This window comes from Lepidochelys kempii, chromosome 1 (genome assembly GCF_965140285.1).
Source record: "Lepidochelys kempii isolate rLepKem1 chromosome 1, rLepKem1.hap1, whole genome shotgun sequence".
Classification (NCBI taxonomy): domain Eukaryota; kingdom Metazoa; phylum Chordata; order Testudines; family Cheloniidae; genus Lepidochelys; species Lepidochelys kempii.
Genome location: NC_136380.1, coordinates 238,617,721 through 238,633,680, shown reverse-complemented (window position 1 = coordinate 238,633,680; position 15,960 = coordinate 238,617,721). Strand labels below are relative to the sequence as shown.

Below are 15,960 nucleotides of genomic sequence, written 5' to 3'. Positions count from 1 at the left end.
ATTCAAAACCTTAACAAACTCCCAGAGCGGAATGGTGCGTGCTGTTGGCCAAGTGCCCTGAAGGTTCCTTCCTAACCTTGAAACACTGGAGCTGTTACAAAAGATCCAAACCCTGCCTCTTCCAGCACACCCAGAGAAGCATGATCCTAAGAGATAAAGGGTGATCCTCATGCTCCAAAGTGAGGGAGTGGGGTAGAGGGCAGCAGGAGAATGAAGGTGGGTGGAAGGGAAGGAGAGACGGTGATAGCAGGAGAGTAGGCAAAGAGCAGATCAGATTGCGGGGGGGGGAAGGCAGGAGGGAGGAATCAAGGCAGAAAAGAAGGGAGCGGGCCGAGGAAAGTAACCAGGGGGTGAGGAAAAGCGGGTTGGAGTGAAGGGAACAAGCCAGGCTGGGAGGGCCAGGCCGACGGGGAGGGGAGTTCAGCTAGGGGCGTGCCAAGAAGGAGGGCGAGCTGCTCCAGTGGGCGGGCCGGCAGCTGGGAGCGCCGAGCCAGTGGGGGTCGGTGCGTGTGAACCTTTCGCCTGCCCAGCCGCTCGGAAGCCAGGTGCGTTCAGTGCGCCCCCTGGGCCGGGGGAGCCCCGGGCAGACGCTGTGGGGGGGGGGGGGGGTCTGCCCGTTGCCACTTGGTGTGCTGGGGGGCGGGGGCTCAGCGGCCTTCCCCGCATGGCTCCGAACTTCAGCCTGAGCATCAGAGCTGGGCCCCAGGCGCAGAAGTTCAGCTTCCTCCGAGCCAGAGGCGTGTTCGGGCGCGGGGAGTCGGGCCGGGCTCCGCGCGGGGATCCCGAGCGGGTGCGGCCGGGGCCGGGGCTCTGGCTCTGCCTTTTTGGCTGAGGCTTGTAAGAGAAGGGGCCGGGGAGCAGCGATCAGTGCCTTGTGCTGTTGGCTCAGTGCTCTGCAAACTAGGCTGCTGTTTTCCTCGGGGATGATCGTGGTATTCTGGTGACTGCCAGTAAACGCTTTATTGCCCTGTGCACGCACTCGCAAGCAAATGAAGGGGGACGGGACACGACACGACACGACTCCTCCTGTGACCGAAGGAACTCTCCCCACCCGTTTCTCCGTTCCTTTTAATAAGGCTGTTGTGCATGGGCAACATTGCTCCCTTCCCTAGGCATTTGCGGGACTGGGGCTCATGTTTGTATATTTCAAAACAAACCAGACCCCTAGGGTTGTGTGGGTAAACCCGAAATGTTTTTAAGGAGTCTGCAAGCTACTTACAAATATTCAGCTCTGGAATCAACAGGGCCCCAAATGATTTAAATGACTTTTTTTTTTAAAAAAAACAAACAAAAAACCCTCCCCTGAGGATTCATTGCCCCGTCCCCACATGAATTCAACGAACTTTGAAAGTTAGTGTAATTACATGTGGAACTTTGGACCTGAGGAAGAACTCAGTGCTTGGAATGGTGTCAAGATGCAGGGTAAGGCAGTAATTCTTCTCGATGCTTTTTGCCATAAATGAATGAATTGTGTATATTTCCAAAAAAAAGTTCAACCAAGGCAGCATGAATGTGAGTAAACTGACCTGTCCTTATGCCCATTGTGTACAGGGGTGTTGCAAGGAAAAGACTGATAAAGAGCATTAGTATGAAATTGCAGAGTCACGGCCCTGGGCAAGTGCACCAGGGCGTTTGGAGATAAGAGGCACATGTCAGAATAGGAGTATTGTGCTAGAGTTTCAGAGGAACAGCCGTGTTAGTCTGTATTCGCAAAAAGAAAAGGAGTACTTGTGGCACCTTAGAGGTGGCATTCTTTAGACAGATGAAAAGGAGGACTTGTGGCACCTTAGAGACTAACAAATTTATCAGAGCATAAGTTTTCATGAGCTACAGCTCACTTCAGATGGTGATTGTAGTGAAGTATGCAAAGTCCTTTTTGCGGGTTCAGAGAATGAGAAAGGATTGAGAATCAAAATAGGTGGTATGAGGAACTGCAGGGTTGAGGGGGCCCACAAGATCTTTATCCATCTGTGCAAGAGGGGAAAATGGTGGGGAACCACTGCTCTTGAGCTGCTGAGGCCATGTTGATATTACATGTTAAAATGTTTTTAAAATTGATTTAGGTATAAAACCCGCATGCAGAGACTCTTAAATCAATTTAAATGTGTTTATCTCAATCTAGTTTTAACTGATTCTTTATTCAGTCAAGATCAATTGATATAAGCCAATTTTAAACCAGTTTAAATGTGTCCACACTGTGGTTTTGCCCTAATTTAACTAAATGATCTGTAAAAGCACACACATAGTTAAACTAGTGCAGTTTGGGCCTGATCTATGTGACACAGCTTACATGGATTTAACTGTGTTAGTATACACACTACAGCGTTGCTCCCACCGATGTAAGTGCCCTGTTACACCGACACAGTAACTCCACCTCCACGAGAGGCGTAGGGCTTATGTCAGTTTAATTATTGCGATGCTGTGTCTGTCTAGTCACAGCTTCATGCTAAAGCCCTGAAATTGACAAGAAAGCCAGGCAGCTAGAGCTGGCTGCCCCTGGCTCCCTGCTCAGGGAAGTGAGAAGCCCAGGTGGCTGCCCCTTGCTCCGCACAGTGAACAGGGAGGCAAGAGCCTGTGGGGGTGGGGGGGGGAGGGCAGCTGTGTTCCCGGTGGGGAGCTGAGAGCCCTGGATCTCAGCATGCTGCCCCTCTTCAGTTGACAGACTGGCATGAGTTAGCATGGTTCTGCTCACAGCGTGGACAAGATCTCTGAGATCTTCTCATTTGCCCACTCTTAGTAACCGGCACATGGAATGTAAGAGCTTTGTGGAATCCAGTCAATTCTTAGGGTATGTCTACACTGCGATTAAAACACCTGCCGCTGGCCCATGTTGGCTCCCTTGGGCTCGGGCTGCGGGATTATAAAACTTCAGGGTAGATGTTCGGGCTGGAGCCTGGGCTCTGAGATCCCATAAAGGGGGAAGGTCTGAGAACCCAGGCTCCAGTCCAAGCCTGAACGTCTACCCTGCAGCCCAAGCCCTGTGAGCCTGAGTCAGCTGACATGAGCTGGCGACGGCCGTGCTGTGAGTCTTCTATCACAGTGTAGACGTACCCTAAGGTTATGTCCACAGTAAGGAAAAAAGGTGTTAAAATCCTAGTAAAGACAAGACAGTTGGAGTTTTACCATAAGTTAGCAGGTCAAGGTAAACCCTAAGCTCCTCCATAGTGTTTTCCTGGATCTAATAACACATGTGAAAATTGCAAACTGCCTTGTCTTCACTAGGATTTTAATGCATAAGAATTCACCTTTCCTTCCATCCTTCCCAACAGCCCCAGGAATAGACACTTAATAGACACTTGGAGCTTCTGAGATCAGTTTTCACAAATAGGGAAAATAGGTGAATACAGTGTTATGGTGAGCACTGGTTGTGACTCCTATATTTAGGACTATTATAACCCTTTCTTTGAGAAACTGTCATACCTCTGTTGTTTGCAACAGGCCTTGGGTATTCAGCAGGCTGCAGAAGTGCCCTTTTTCATTTTTCTCTTTTTTACAGTCCCATGAAATTCTGTTAATCTTTGCTGAGAGACAAATGGTTAAAGAATCACTATTTCCTTTCTCTCACTAACGTTTTCTTGAGAGACTGTTGCGAGCATTGTACTGGGCACATCTGAGAGCTGTTATAGGGGTGTGTTGGGGAAAGGGTGCTGGAGTGGGTTTGGCTCCTTCACCTCCAGACCTAGCATTTGGCCCCAGTGATCTGGGCCCCACTCTGGGAGCACCGTATGGAGTAGAGGCCCTACCACCACCTAATGAATGTGTGGGACAATGGACAGACACTGCCTGATCTGGGTCCCCCCATCCACCAACTGTGGACACAGCTGCTCATGTCCCACAAAACTGGGGATGATAATAGACTTCTGCTTCTAGCTAATGCAGTTCTGTAGTTCAAGTAGAAGCAGTCTATGCTGCAATGCTGAAGGTTCAGGCCAAGATGGTTATGTATAATAGAACTTTTTCTCTCTTTTGTAAAAAATAAAGACCGACGCTGCGAAATCACCTACAAAAGAGCTGTGCTAAAAAATAATAATTGAAAGTTAGGAAATGCCAGATTTACAGTTGCCCCTGCAATCTTACTTTGACCCCCTGGTGTGTGTGTATTCTGATAAAGTCTTTAATTACATTATCACATACTATTTTTCCTACAGGACCCCTGCCTCCTTCAATGCATAGGTTGTTTGCATGAGGGGTCAGAATTATGGCTGCATGGGCAACCACAAATTTAACCTTTACTAACTTTCAAGTGCATGATTTTGCAACCCAAATAATAGTGGCCTTAATGTAGATTTTTGTTGGTGGTGGGGTTTTTTGTTGTTGTTTGTTTTGTTTTTGGTTAGGGGCTATAGGTCCATCAAGGATCCTCCTGATATTATAAGCCACCTTGTACAGTGTTACTTGTACAGTGTTTAGCACAATGGGGCCTCCACCTCATCCAAGGAGCCTAGGCAGTACTGCAATACAAATGTTTTAGTTAATCTTGATTATTTTATGTAATTTATAGTTCTGACATAATGTTCCATCCTCGCCAGAGCATTATGCAGTTGAGAGCAATCTCCTTGGAACTCCTTTAAAAAGCCTTGGGAAAAGAATTAACAGTTGCCTATGAATCTTGCCCCTTTGCTCAGGGTTTAGCTGATCGCCATATTTGGGTTTGGGAAGGAATTTTCCTCCAGGGCAGATTGGAAGAGGCCCTGGAGGTTTTTCGCCTTCTTCTGTAGCATGGGGCACGGGTCACTTGCTGGAGGATTCTCTGCTCCTTGAAGTCTTTAAACCACGATTTGAGGACTTCAATAGCTCAGACATAGGTGAGAGGTTTTTCGCAGGAGTGGTGGGTGAAATTCCGTGGCCTGCGTTGTGCAGGAGGTCAGACTAGATGATCATAATGGTCCCTTCTGACCTTGGTATCTAGGAATCTATTCTTTTCTCATTAACCAACTTTTTTTTTTTTTTTTAGTGTATTCTTTTCCTGCAAACGGTGGTAAAACCTGTTCTTAATTCTTTCTAAAGGGATAAAATACTTAGGCAAGTTTTGTTTTGATTACAAAGCAGGGTCAGTGTGTCCCTGAGTAGATGGAAATGAAGCAGTTACCTTCAAATACTGATAATCCACTCAAATATGTGAATAGCTTTATTGCAAAAAATAAGAGACTCATGTCTATTATATAAAGATCATACTAATACATATAGTATGTTGCTGATACTTTTAAGTAAAAATAAAATAATTCTTCAACCCAGAAGAGACCTATTTCTGGCTACCATCATGTGCCCTGTATCCGGTTCCGATTCCTAAACAATTTAGAAAAACAAAAAATACCAAATCGAATGCTTCTGTTCTTTACAGGGTACAAGCAGTTTATATGTGGGGAGGGGAAGGGAGAGTGAGTGAGTGAGTGTGTGTGTGTGAGTGAGAGACAGACAGACAGACAAACACACAAGACAATGACTCACTAAAAGCACAAATACTTTGTTAGTCTCTAAGGTGCCACAAGTACTCCTTTTCTTTTTGTTTTTAGTATAAATGTTAATTTGTATGTATAAGTATTTTAAGAGTGTATTGGCAGTTACCCATGCCTTCCCTGCTCACACTTAAAGGTCACCAACAAAGCAGAGTGGGGAGGAATGGATTAGCACCCTGCTTCTTATACCAAAGACTGAAGTTCTCTTTTTTGGGGTGGAGGGAGTGGTTTAGTTCTGCCTTTTTTTTTTTTTTTTTTAAATAAATAGAATCACAAAAATGCAGGGCTGGAAGGACTCTCAAGAGGTATCTAGTCCATCCTACCCATCTGAGGCAGGATTAAATATACTAAGACCATCCCGGACAAGTGTCTGTCTAACCTGTTCTTTAAAATCTCCAGTTATGGGGATTTCACAACCTCCCTCAGCTAACCTGTTCTAGTACTTCACTAACCTTATAGTTTTTCCTGGTATTTAACCTACATTTCCTTGCTGCAAACTATGCTAATTACTTCTTGTCCTGCCTTCAGTGGACATGGAGAACGATTGATCACTGTCCTCTTTGTAATGACCTTTCACATATTTGAAGACTGTTATGTCCCCTCTTTGTCTTCCTTGAGGTCTTGTCTTCTGGTGTTCACACTCTTTTTTTTACTTTTGCTTTTTGTAATGTAATGACTGTACTAGCAAGCAAGTTTACTTAAAATATCTGCTCAATGTGCAGCACCAGTCAGCAAAGCTACAGAATGCCCAGACCTGGAAAAGAGCTCTCTGTAGCTGCAAAGCTTGTCTCTTTCACCAATAGTAATTGGTCCAATAAGATACTTACATGGCTACAACAATGCTGTAAACAGAATGTTAAGAACAGTTCGGAAAGGGATAAATAATAAAACGGATAATATGATGATATTGCATTGTGTATATATAGCTATGATACACCCACACCTTGAATACTGCATGCAGTCTGGTTGCCCTGTTTCAAAAAAGATATATTAGAGTTGGAAAAGGTACAGACAAGGCCAACAAGAATGATTACGGGTATGAAACATAAGAGGAAGAGATTAAAAAGATTCGGACTGTTCATCTTAGAAAAGAGGTGGGCTATGATAGAGGTCTATACAGTCATGAATGGTGTGGAGAAAGTGAATAGGAAAGTGTTGTTTACCCCTTCACAGAACACAAGAACCCAGTGAAGTTTGTAGACAGCAGATTCAAACCAACATAAGAAAGTACTGCTTCACACAGTGCATAGTCAGCCTGTGGAATTCATTGCCAGGGATGTTGTGAAGGCCAAAAGTGTAACTGGGCTCAAAAAAAGAATGAGATAAGTTCATGGAGGATAGGTCCATCAATGGCTATTGGCCGAGATGGTCAGGGATGCAACCCTGTGCTCTGAGTATCCCTAAACATCTGACTGCCAAAACCTGGGAGTGGACAACAGGGGAATGGGTCACTCGATAATTGCCCTGTTCTTTTAAGCATCTGGCACCCCTCACTGGGTTATATAGACCATTGGTCTGACCCTGTACGGCCATTCTTATGATCCTGTGGATATTTATGGGAAAAACAAGTTGTAAATGAGTGTTTTTGGGAAGCATATTTTGAATTTACGAATATAAGAACTTGTTCCAGAAAGATCATGCAATAAAAGTTACACTCACCCAGTCAGGCAATAAACAGTACCATGTAACCAGCCATAGCTATCCAACGTATTTTGATTTATTTCCAGAAATAAATTGTTTGGTGAATAATCTTGAATAACAAATAAATTCAATCATCCTATTTGTGGACAAAACAGAAAAAGTGGCTAAAGTTTCAAATATTGCACCAGAAAATATGAAATAGCTTTGATATAGTTCTGATTTTTGCCTGGGACACTTGGTTTACCACTCATACTCTTAAAATCTAAACACACAAAGTAGCATGGAATCTCTGACAAGAAGTTGTTAGAACTTAATACTGTATAACTTCTGTAAGAGAGTGCCTTAGTCCCTATCTGCCACTACAGTGCCCTGTAATGCTATGTTGGCGTATCTGTTTTGTTCTGACTCAAGAACCACCCCAACACAACTTCTTACAGCTCATAGGAGTGTTCTTCGGGGCCTCTGATCCAAGTAGACCTAAGTCTCTACGGTGTGTTCTTGATGAAAACAAGACTGATTAGATACATTTCTTCTCCTGTCTTTTCTTCCAATGATGGTCTGGTGGAGACTTTTGATAACCCATATCTATATCCTGAGCAGGCTCAAGTGCATGCAACTTTAATTATTCGGCTAGTAATAAAAGTCCATTTTATGATCTTAAGTGGAAAGATAAACTTAGGACTGTCTCATCATACCCTCCGAACTTGTTAGGGAAAAGACATTGAAGATATCAGTCTAACTTCATGTCCAGGGGAAAGTCCTGACTGTGTTTATAGTGCTGATGACTGAAGGTGTATGACGTTCTGTAATGAAACTGTTTTTATTTGTGTGGTTGGTTGTTAAATGTTTTGGCTGTATATTTTCATGCCTCAATGAACAATTCCTTGAAAAGGAGAACTGTAGGGCACCAAGAGGACTTTAGAGTTACAGCCTAGTGAAGATAGAGGGATTTGGTGTAGAGGTTTTAAGTTTCAGCCTTAATTATGGCATCGCTACAGCGCTGCTAGGGAAAGCTGCTCTAGTGAATGTATCATCATACTTCTATTTGTTACACTCTTGGCCTAAATTTTTTCTTGTAGGTCTTCAGTGAGATACGCAGAAATGGCTGAACTTTCCCAGCTAATTGACAGCGAGGTGTTCCTGGCTTATGCTACCTATACAACCATTGTCCTTTTAAAAATGATGCTAATGAGTGTTATAACAGCATACTTCAGAATGACAAGAAAGGTAAAAAAAACAGGGATGTAATGTGGCAGAACCGGTTGAGATTCACATAAAAATACAAAAGTATCAAAAGTATCTCTTCCCTTTTCTGCTTTAAATACTGATTTTTTAATTATTATTCTAATAATATTCAGTTACTTTCCTTAGTCTGATGGTGCTTCAGTTAATGTCACTAATGGAAAATGCCTACCACTGTAATTACAAGGCAGTCTCTTTTACAGACACATTTGAGTTACTGTATCTCTCTGCTCCTGAAACTATTCCATTCTTCTGTATAGAAATCCTTTCTCACTGGTGGATTCTCTCTCGTTGCCCAGAACACGCTGTCTCTTGAGCACGCACCTTATAAAGCAGATGTTGTGTGATTTTTGTGTCAAGCTAACCAAAGAATAATTGGGGGTGGGAGGGTGGGGAGGAAATACACCTCTTTCCAAGCTGTGTGTTTTGCAGTATTCAGTCTGGAAGTAACAAAGGACTATATAATTACCTGAGAGGAGAGGTAACAGCCTCCTAACGAGTTAAAGGCCGATGGGAGGGGAGAAGCCCACCTGGCTACTGCTGCCACATGGGAATCCGAGGGAAGAAAGCAAGCAAGCTGGCAGCAATTATACCTACCATCTCTTCTAGATGGCTTCCCAGACCAGTCACATCACTTCTGTCTTGGCAAGGTTGGGCTTCCGTCAGCTTCTGCTCTCCTCCAGCCCTCACTGTAACTGCGGCCTCATCCACACACACAAATTGTATCACTTTAAGCTATACTGTACTGGTATAGTTAGAGCAGTACAGCTCTACTCGTGTGGACACAGATATACAGCTCCTTTATACCAATATGACTATTCCCAAATGGGAATAAGCTGTACTGGTATAAGGCACCATTTTTACCAGTATATCTGCTTCCACACTAGGGCATGTAGCATTATAACTACATAGGGGAAAAAAAAACCCTACCCCCTCCCTCACGTAGTTATACTAGTACAAAAGCTTTTATGTAGACTAGGCCTGATTTTCAGGTTTGGCATTTTAAAAGGCTTTGGTGCATGTATGTAACGTCAGTTAGGATTACTGGGATGTTAGGGACGTTCTTTAAGAGAACACTTACACCAAGCTGCAGGAAGGTTTTATGTCTTAGCAAGAAGAGCTGCATTTTTTCTAATGCATTTGGTTGGGGGGTGTGTTTGTTTGAACAGGCCTTTAGTAACCCAGAAGATACAGCAACGTTTGGCAAAGGTGAGAATGCTAAGAAGTTCCTGCGGACTGACCCAGACGTTGAACGTGTGCGGAGGTAATACCACAGAAGTCTATCAGAATGATTCTTGGATAGCAGAATAAAGCTATTTTATAGAATTATTTACAGGCCATTCTCTCTAGGTCCTATATATATTTCGTTTTGGTTTTTTTTATGTGGTAATCTAATGGAACAAGTGTCTAAAAAGAACATAATCGGATCAGCAGATGTATTAAATAATATGTGAATAAATATATAAAATTAACTACCTGGGTAGGCAAGGGCCCTGATTGTGGATGAAAGCCTGATCCTGAACAATATCCGATGTGTGTATGAATTGGGGGGTGGGATTGTAAACCACGCTTAAAAACTGGACTGAACTTTAGTGGGTTATAGTAAGTATAAATATGCTTCTTGTGCAACTTACACAGGAACAGCTGTGATTTCTGACCTTCCTTTTCAACTCTTGCTATAAAGCAAAGGAAATTGTGGGGAAGAGGAATAGGTGTATTACCTATTAAAATCATGGAATTCAAGATAGTATCATAGGGCCCCGCCCGGCAAGGTGTTGAGTGGGAGTTGAGGCCTCTTCTTTCTTTGCATAATGGAATCCATAGGTTACCTACCCTTGCACTAGTTATACAGGAAGATGGTCCTATACTTGTGGGACCTATACTCTGTTTAAAAAAAAAAAATGGTAATGTGTCACTTAGCAATGTATTAGAATTTAAGAGCATTTCCATTCTGCCCTGAGTCTTTCTCTAGGGGCTGAATATTGCTTTGAAACTTTTTTTTTGCTTTTATTTAGTTTGCGGTGACATTCCTCTTTACTCTCACAAAAATATTACTTACAGATACTTTTTGACAAACCATTGCTAATCCCCTGCTGTCGTCCCCCCCAAAAAAAGAAAATTTTTAATTTCATTCGGCTTTCATGAAGACTAGTGGCTTATGTGGTATAGTAAAAAAAATAAAATAAAATAAAGCAAAAGGGATTTTATCAATATAAAAATAGCTAATAAACATGGCCCACAACTCCTTCTCCTAATGGCTTTGATGTGAAGTTATGTCTTTATTCCCACCGCTGGGGAGCAAGCTACCAAATGTCAGTGATGGGGAAGACTCTTTTAACATAAGCAACAAGACTCGTTGGAACCATCGCTAGGAATCAAATGCATCCTTGTAAAGGTAGATTTATGTAGAGAGGATTCCACTTATCCTGATATTAGCAATTTCCAGTTAATGGCAACATATTGCTGGGAACCAATCCCATCCCATTAACATCGCTGTGAATGGGATTTGGATATTGGCACCGGTTTACTACCAACTCTTTTGGGAAGAAAGCCCCCAGCTGAGGGAAGGTTTGTGAGGCAACAGCCAAGAAAGGAAGTGCTGGGACGACTTCCGTCGCTTCAGCCCTGCAAACTTGTGGCCAGTGCTCAGCTGTCCCAGCTCCTGGGGAACTGTATGCAGGGAAGGAAGTGCTGGGACTTGCTGAGCCCTGATGCCTAGAGAGCACAGGGAGAAGTACGGTGTGGCCCCATCGCCCCTGCTCCATGTAGAAAGCCCTGGCATCTGGGCTGCAGCCTTCCTTCTTACCACTGTAGGGCTGCAGCCAGGAAAGGCATGTCCCAGCACTACCTTCTCTAGCTGCAGCCTCGCAAACTGGCAGACTGCTTATTAGCACCTGCTGGATGGTAGCAATTTTTTCCTGGCAATGGAGGGATTTTTAATAAGTGGAATCTACTGTAGTGCCCTGAAGTCTGTTCTGAGTGGCCACTAAAGAGTCCAGGGCAATTATTTATAAGCCTGGGGATTTTCCCTGAGGACACTGGCCAAAAGTTCCCCCTCTCCCCCTGTGTTGTACGTAGAGTTGTTTGCTAGGTGTGCACTTGGATGATGGTCACAAAAGTGGCTGCATTTCAGTGAGAAGTCATCCCTGTACATGTATAGCTTCAAAAAGATGAAAAGGGCCATGTGAAAGTAGAATATTAACTTTACTACCATAGTAAATTGTCCATGTAGATACACTGTTATTTTAAAAAAACAACAAACAACCTATTAGAATTACACACACAAATCAGTGTTAAAATTCTGTCCTAAGCCCCCCTCCCCCGAAGCCATAGACAGAGCCATAACTAGGCATTTTAGCACCTGGGGTGAGCAAGCATATTTATGCCCCCTACTGTTCTCCCCCACCCCCCATTATTTTTCTACCCCCATGGCTTTCCACCCTGTTTGCCCCACCCTGGTTATGGCCCTGGCCATTGATTCCAGTGTTGGTGCTTCCACAGAACAGTTAACTCACGCCAGGTCAACTTACTCAATTAACATTGCAACACACATTCTTTTTACAACCGTGGTTAACTTCATATGCTCTCGGCAGACAGTTATTATGGGTTTTTTCTTTTGCAAACTGCATGACAACTGAAGAATGAAGCATACTGTAAGAGTGATTTAGCTTTAGTTGGATTTATTAGTATAAGAAGAGGCCTAATGACATTTCTATGTTTAATGCATATTTTGAGTCTGTTTCTGCTTTTAGGATAAAAATCAATGCAGACAGTTCCTAATCTGTTACTGGCGGGCAGGGAACCCTAAAATTATTAGTGGTCGTGCCAAACAGCAAGGCTCTTGTTTGAATTAAATTTTCCCATAGTTGTGGAATGAGAGGAAGAGTTCTAAGGGCAGGTGTAGAAGAGCATTTTCAGATCTGGGGTTTTGGTTGGGGCCCATTTCAAATAGTTTGATTTATGGCATCAAAATAACAATAGCTGAAAATGGTGTGGCCTAGCATTGGAGAAGAGGAACAAACAGGACGCTCATTAGGTCAGAGTGCTCAAAAAAGAATGTTCTGCAAGATGGCTATTAAAGTACTTTCTAAAGAAATCGTTAGACCGACTATCCAATACAGCTTTAATATATTGAACTGAAAAGCAGTCCAATTGTACCTCCAATGCACTCCAGACAGGTATAAAATTTAAAATACAAAATAAAAGCCAAGGGGGAAGGGAAGGGAATTGAGGGACATGTAACGGTAGAAAATATGTTTTTCATATTAACTTTGCTGAGACTATGCATGTACATAAAGATAAATGTGTGTTAGTGTGGTCCTTAATTGTTAACCCTGCTTTGAAGATGCAGTAAAACTTTCTAAGTCTTTTTTAAACCAGTGCTTTATTCTGCAAAGTGTAACACTGTACAACAACTTTCTTTCCCCAGAGGCCACCTGAACGACCTAGAAAACATTGTCCCATTTATTGGCATTGGTCTGCTCTATGCCCTGAGTGGCCCTGCTCTGTCCACAGCTTTGCTGCACTTCAGGATCTTCGTTGGGGCTAGAATCTTTCACACTATCGCGTATTTGACACCTCTCCCCCAGCCTTGCAGAGGCTTGTCTTGGGCAGCTGGGTATGCAGTTACTATCTCAATGGCATACAGGCTGCTGACAACTGGATTGTACCTGTAACTAGAACACAGCCTCATCACCCCCTCGACATTCCACATGGAGTTTCTAACAGTGCATTAGATTAAACATGGCTATCTTAAACGAACTGTCTAATTTTTGTAACAATTTTTACATGGTGGCTAAGGCTGCATTTTTAACAAAGAGGCTCTTCATTCCTGTTTGAAATGTTTCTCTTCAAAGCAAAAAAATTTCCCTCCTCATGTCTTCTCTATTCAGTCTGCTTTGCCAAAAAACATTAGTTTGAATGTTCTCTCTGTGATTTGTTGAAGGCTTAAGATTCTGAAAATATGACAGTGCTGTATCGATAACATGTGTGGTGATTTTCTACAGATGCATTCTTTTGGGCTGTATCTCCGAAGCCTAAATCAATAAAGACAAGGAAAAAAAAGTGTGTTTTGAATTTTTGTTTTTATTTTGACTCCTCTAACTGCAACCAGCAAATAGGATGTCACAATGAATCAGAGAGAGATTCAAATCACACAGTTCTTTGAGGAATGTTTACCTTAATAATAAGATATAGCAAGTAATGCCAGGCCTTGTAAAGAATTTTTGATGAAATTGGTATTGGTGTAATCCACTATGGGATTGAAAAATGAAACTCGAGCAGATCAATTTTCTCAGGCTAATAGCATATTTAATATATTGTGTATATATGTTTTTTTCTGGGCGAGGTCCTGTTTTGTTACACAGGTGAAAATTTGAATTAACTTTTTGGAGTTACTCCAGATTTATGGCTGTGTAGCAGCCCTTTTGAGGAGGCTCTGTCTTCACAATGGGAAAGATCCACATAAGAGAAGGAGCTAGATTTTTGCTTATGTGTATTCCCAGACAATACATAGGTGGCTCTCTATTGAATGCATATGTTGTGGTGTGTTTCAAAAATAGATCAATAATGGAAGATCTTGCTCTGAAAGTGCAGAGTAAAGCTTAAACTTGCTGATGATGATAATCTGAATGTGTGAATGTCACAAATGTTTCATACAATACCAAAGCAGTGCTTGAATCTTTCACTTCTGTTTCTGTAGGTCTTACTCAAATAAGATCACTGGGTTCACATTCAGATGTGTTTGAAGAAATGGCTACTTTCTTTAACCTACAGTGTGTGGTGCATAGGTCATTACCAAGAATGAGCATGAATGAAGCCAATGTCTACTATATAACTGCCTCTTTAATAGTTACATTAGTTAATCTTGCTGCGGCTTTACCCCAAAATGTGGTCTCTCTCCCACTAGAGAAGAGCCATGCTGAAAGGCAGTCCAGGCAGTCTCCTGAGAACTCTCTCTGCTTCCCCTTTCCAGAGACTGCTATTTTCCCTCCCTTCTGCATGAGTGAGGTTGCAGTGCTGTGAGGCATGTTAATTATCGATGCTCAAGAAAATCAATAGCCTGGCAGGCAGGAGTGACTCTTGCAGCCAATTGACATTTTCCAATGTCCCCGCCCTATCTTGTGTTCTTTTAGTTGCAAAGTGACAGAGTTGCAGCATTGCTTCTGAATTGGAGTGTTCCTTGCTGCAGTGTATCTATCCTACACCTTCCAGGTTATTGATGGGGTGGGATCTGAGTTACTACAGAGAATTCTTTCCTGGGTATCTGGCTGGTGAGTCTTGCCCACATGCTCAGGGTTTAGCTAATGGCCATATTTGGGGTCGGGAAGGAATTTTCCTCCAGGGCAGATTGGCAGAGGCCCTGGGGGTTTTTCGCCTTCCTCTGCAGCAGTCCTGTGTAGCAGGAGCCGGTTAATGGCCCTGCACACTTGCATGAAAATGACCCACCATTTATACAGCTGCTCCATGAATCATAGAATATCAGGGTTGGAAGGGACCCCAGAAGGTCATCTAGTCCAAGCCCCTGCTTGAAGCAGGACCAATTCCCAGTTAAATCATCCCAGTCAGGGCTTTGTCAAGCCTGACCTTAAAAACCTTTAAGGAAGGAGATTCTACCACCTCCCTAGGTAACGCATTCCAGTGTTTCACCACCCTCTTAGTGAAAAAGTTTTTCCTAATATCCAATCTAAACCTCCCCCACTGCAACTTGAGACCATTACTCCTCGTTCTGTCATCTGCTACCATTGAGAACAGTCTAGAGCCATCCTCTTTGGAACCCCCTTTCAGGTAGTTGAAAGCAGTAATCAAATCCCTGCTCATTCTTCTCTTCTGAAGGCTAAACAATCCCAGCTCCCTCAGCCTCTCCTCATAAGTCATGTGTTCCAGTCCCCTAATCATTTTTGTTGCCCTTCGCTGGACTCTCTCCAATTTATCCACATCCTTCTTGTAGTGTGGGGCCCAAAACTGGACACAGTACTCCAGATGAAGCCTCACCAATGTCGAATTGAGGGGGACGATCACGTCCCTCGATCTGCTCGCTATGCCCCTACTTATACATCCCAAAATGTCATTGGCCTTCTTGGCAACAAGGGCACACTGCTGACTCATATCCAGCTTCTCGTCCACTGTCACCCCTAGGTCCTTTTTCCGCAGAACTGCTGCCTAGCCATTCGGTTCCTAGTCTGTAGCTGTGCATTGGGTTCTTCCATCCTAAGTGCAGGACCCTGCACTTATCCTTATTGAACCTCATCAGATTTCTTTTGGCCCAATCCTCCAATTTGTCTAGGTCCTTCTGTATCTTATCCCTGCCCTCCAGCGTATCTACCACTCCTCCCAGTTTAGTATCATCCGCAAATTTGCTGAGAGTGCAATCCACACCATCCTCCAGATCATTTATGAAGATATTGAACAAAATGCCACTAACAATCTTGAATTGGTTCTTGCTATGTCCCACAGCAATCTGACTTCCTGGAAATGGTCATGTTCCCCACATCTCTTCTTGCAGTTCTGCAAACATGGGAAGATCATGTGACCTGTGCTTTCAGTGCTCATGACAACACTGTAGAGCTGTGCAGGCTCCATGTTTCTGTCAGAGATGCTGGACACTGACAAGTCCATTGTG

The 15,960-nt window shown here is 43.3% G+C and overlaps 1 protein-coding gene across 3 annotated transcripts; it reads left to right on the top strand.

Annotated features, from left to right (window-relative positions):
* The first annotated feature begins 441 nt into the window (after positions 1 to 441).
* Positions 442 to 13,406, top strand: MGST1 (microsomal glutathione S-transferase 1). Of its 3 annotated transcripts, none has more exons than XM_073319035.1 (4): positions 442 to 545; positions 8,177 to 8,324; positions 9,509 to 9,603; positions 12,769 to 13,406. In XM_073319035.1, the coding sequence occupies exons 2-4, from the start codon at positions 8,199 to 8,201 to the stop codon at positions 13,013 to 13,015; spliced, it is 468 nt and encodes a 155-aa protein (XP_073175136.1). In that variant the 5' UTR covers positions 442 to 545; positions 8,177 to 8,198; the 3' UTR covers positions 13,016 to 13,406. The 3 variants fall into 3 exon arrangements, with proteins under 3 accessions (XP_073175136.1, XP_073175155.1, XP_073175146.1); XM_073319045.2 differs by lacking the exon at positions 442 to 545 and adding an exon at positions 622 to 1,422; XM_073319054.2 differs by lacking the exons at positions 442 to 545; positions 8,177 to 8,324 and adding an exon at positions 617 to 1,422.
* Positions 13,407 to 15,960: the final 2,554 nt, after the last annotated feature.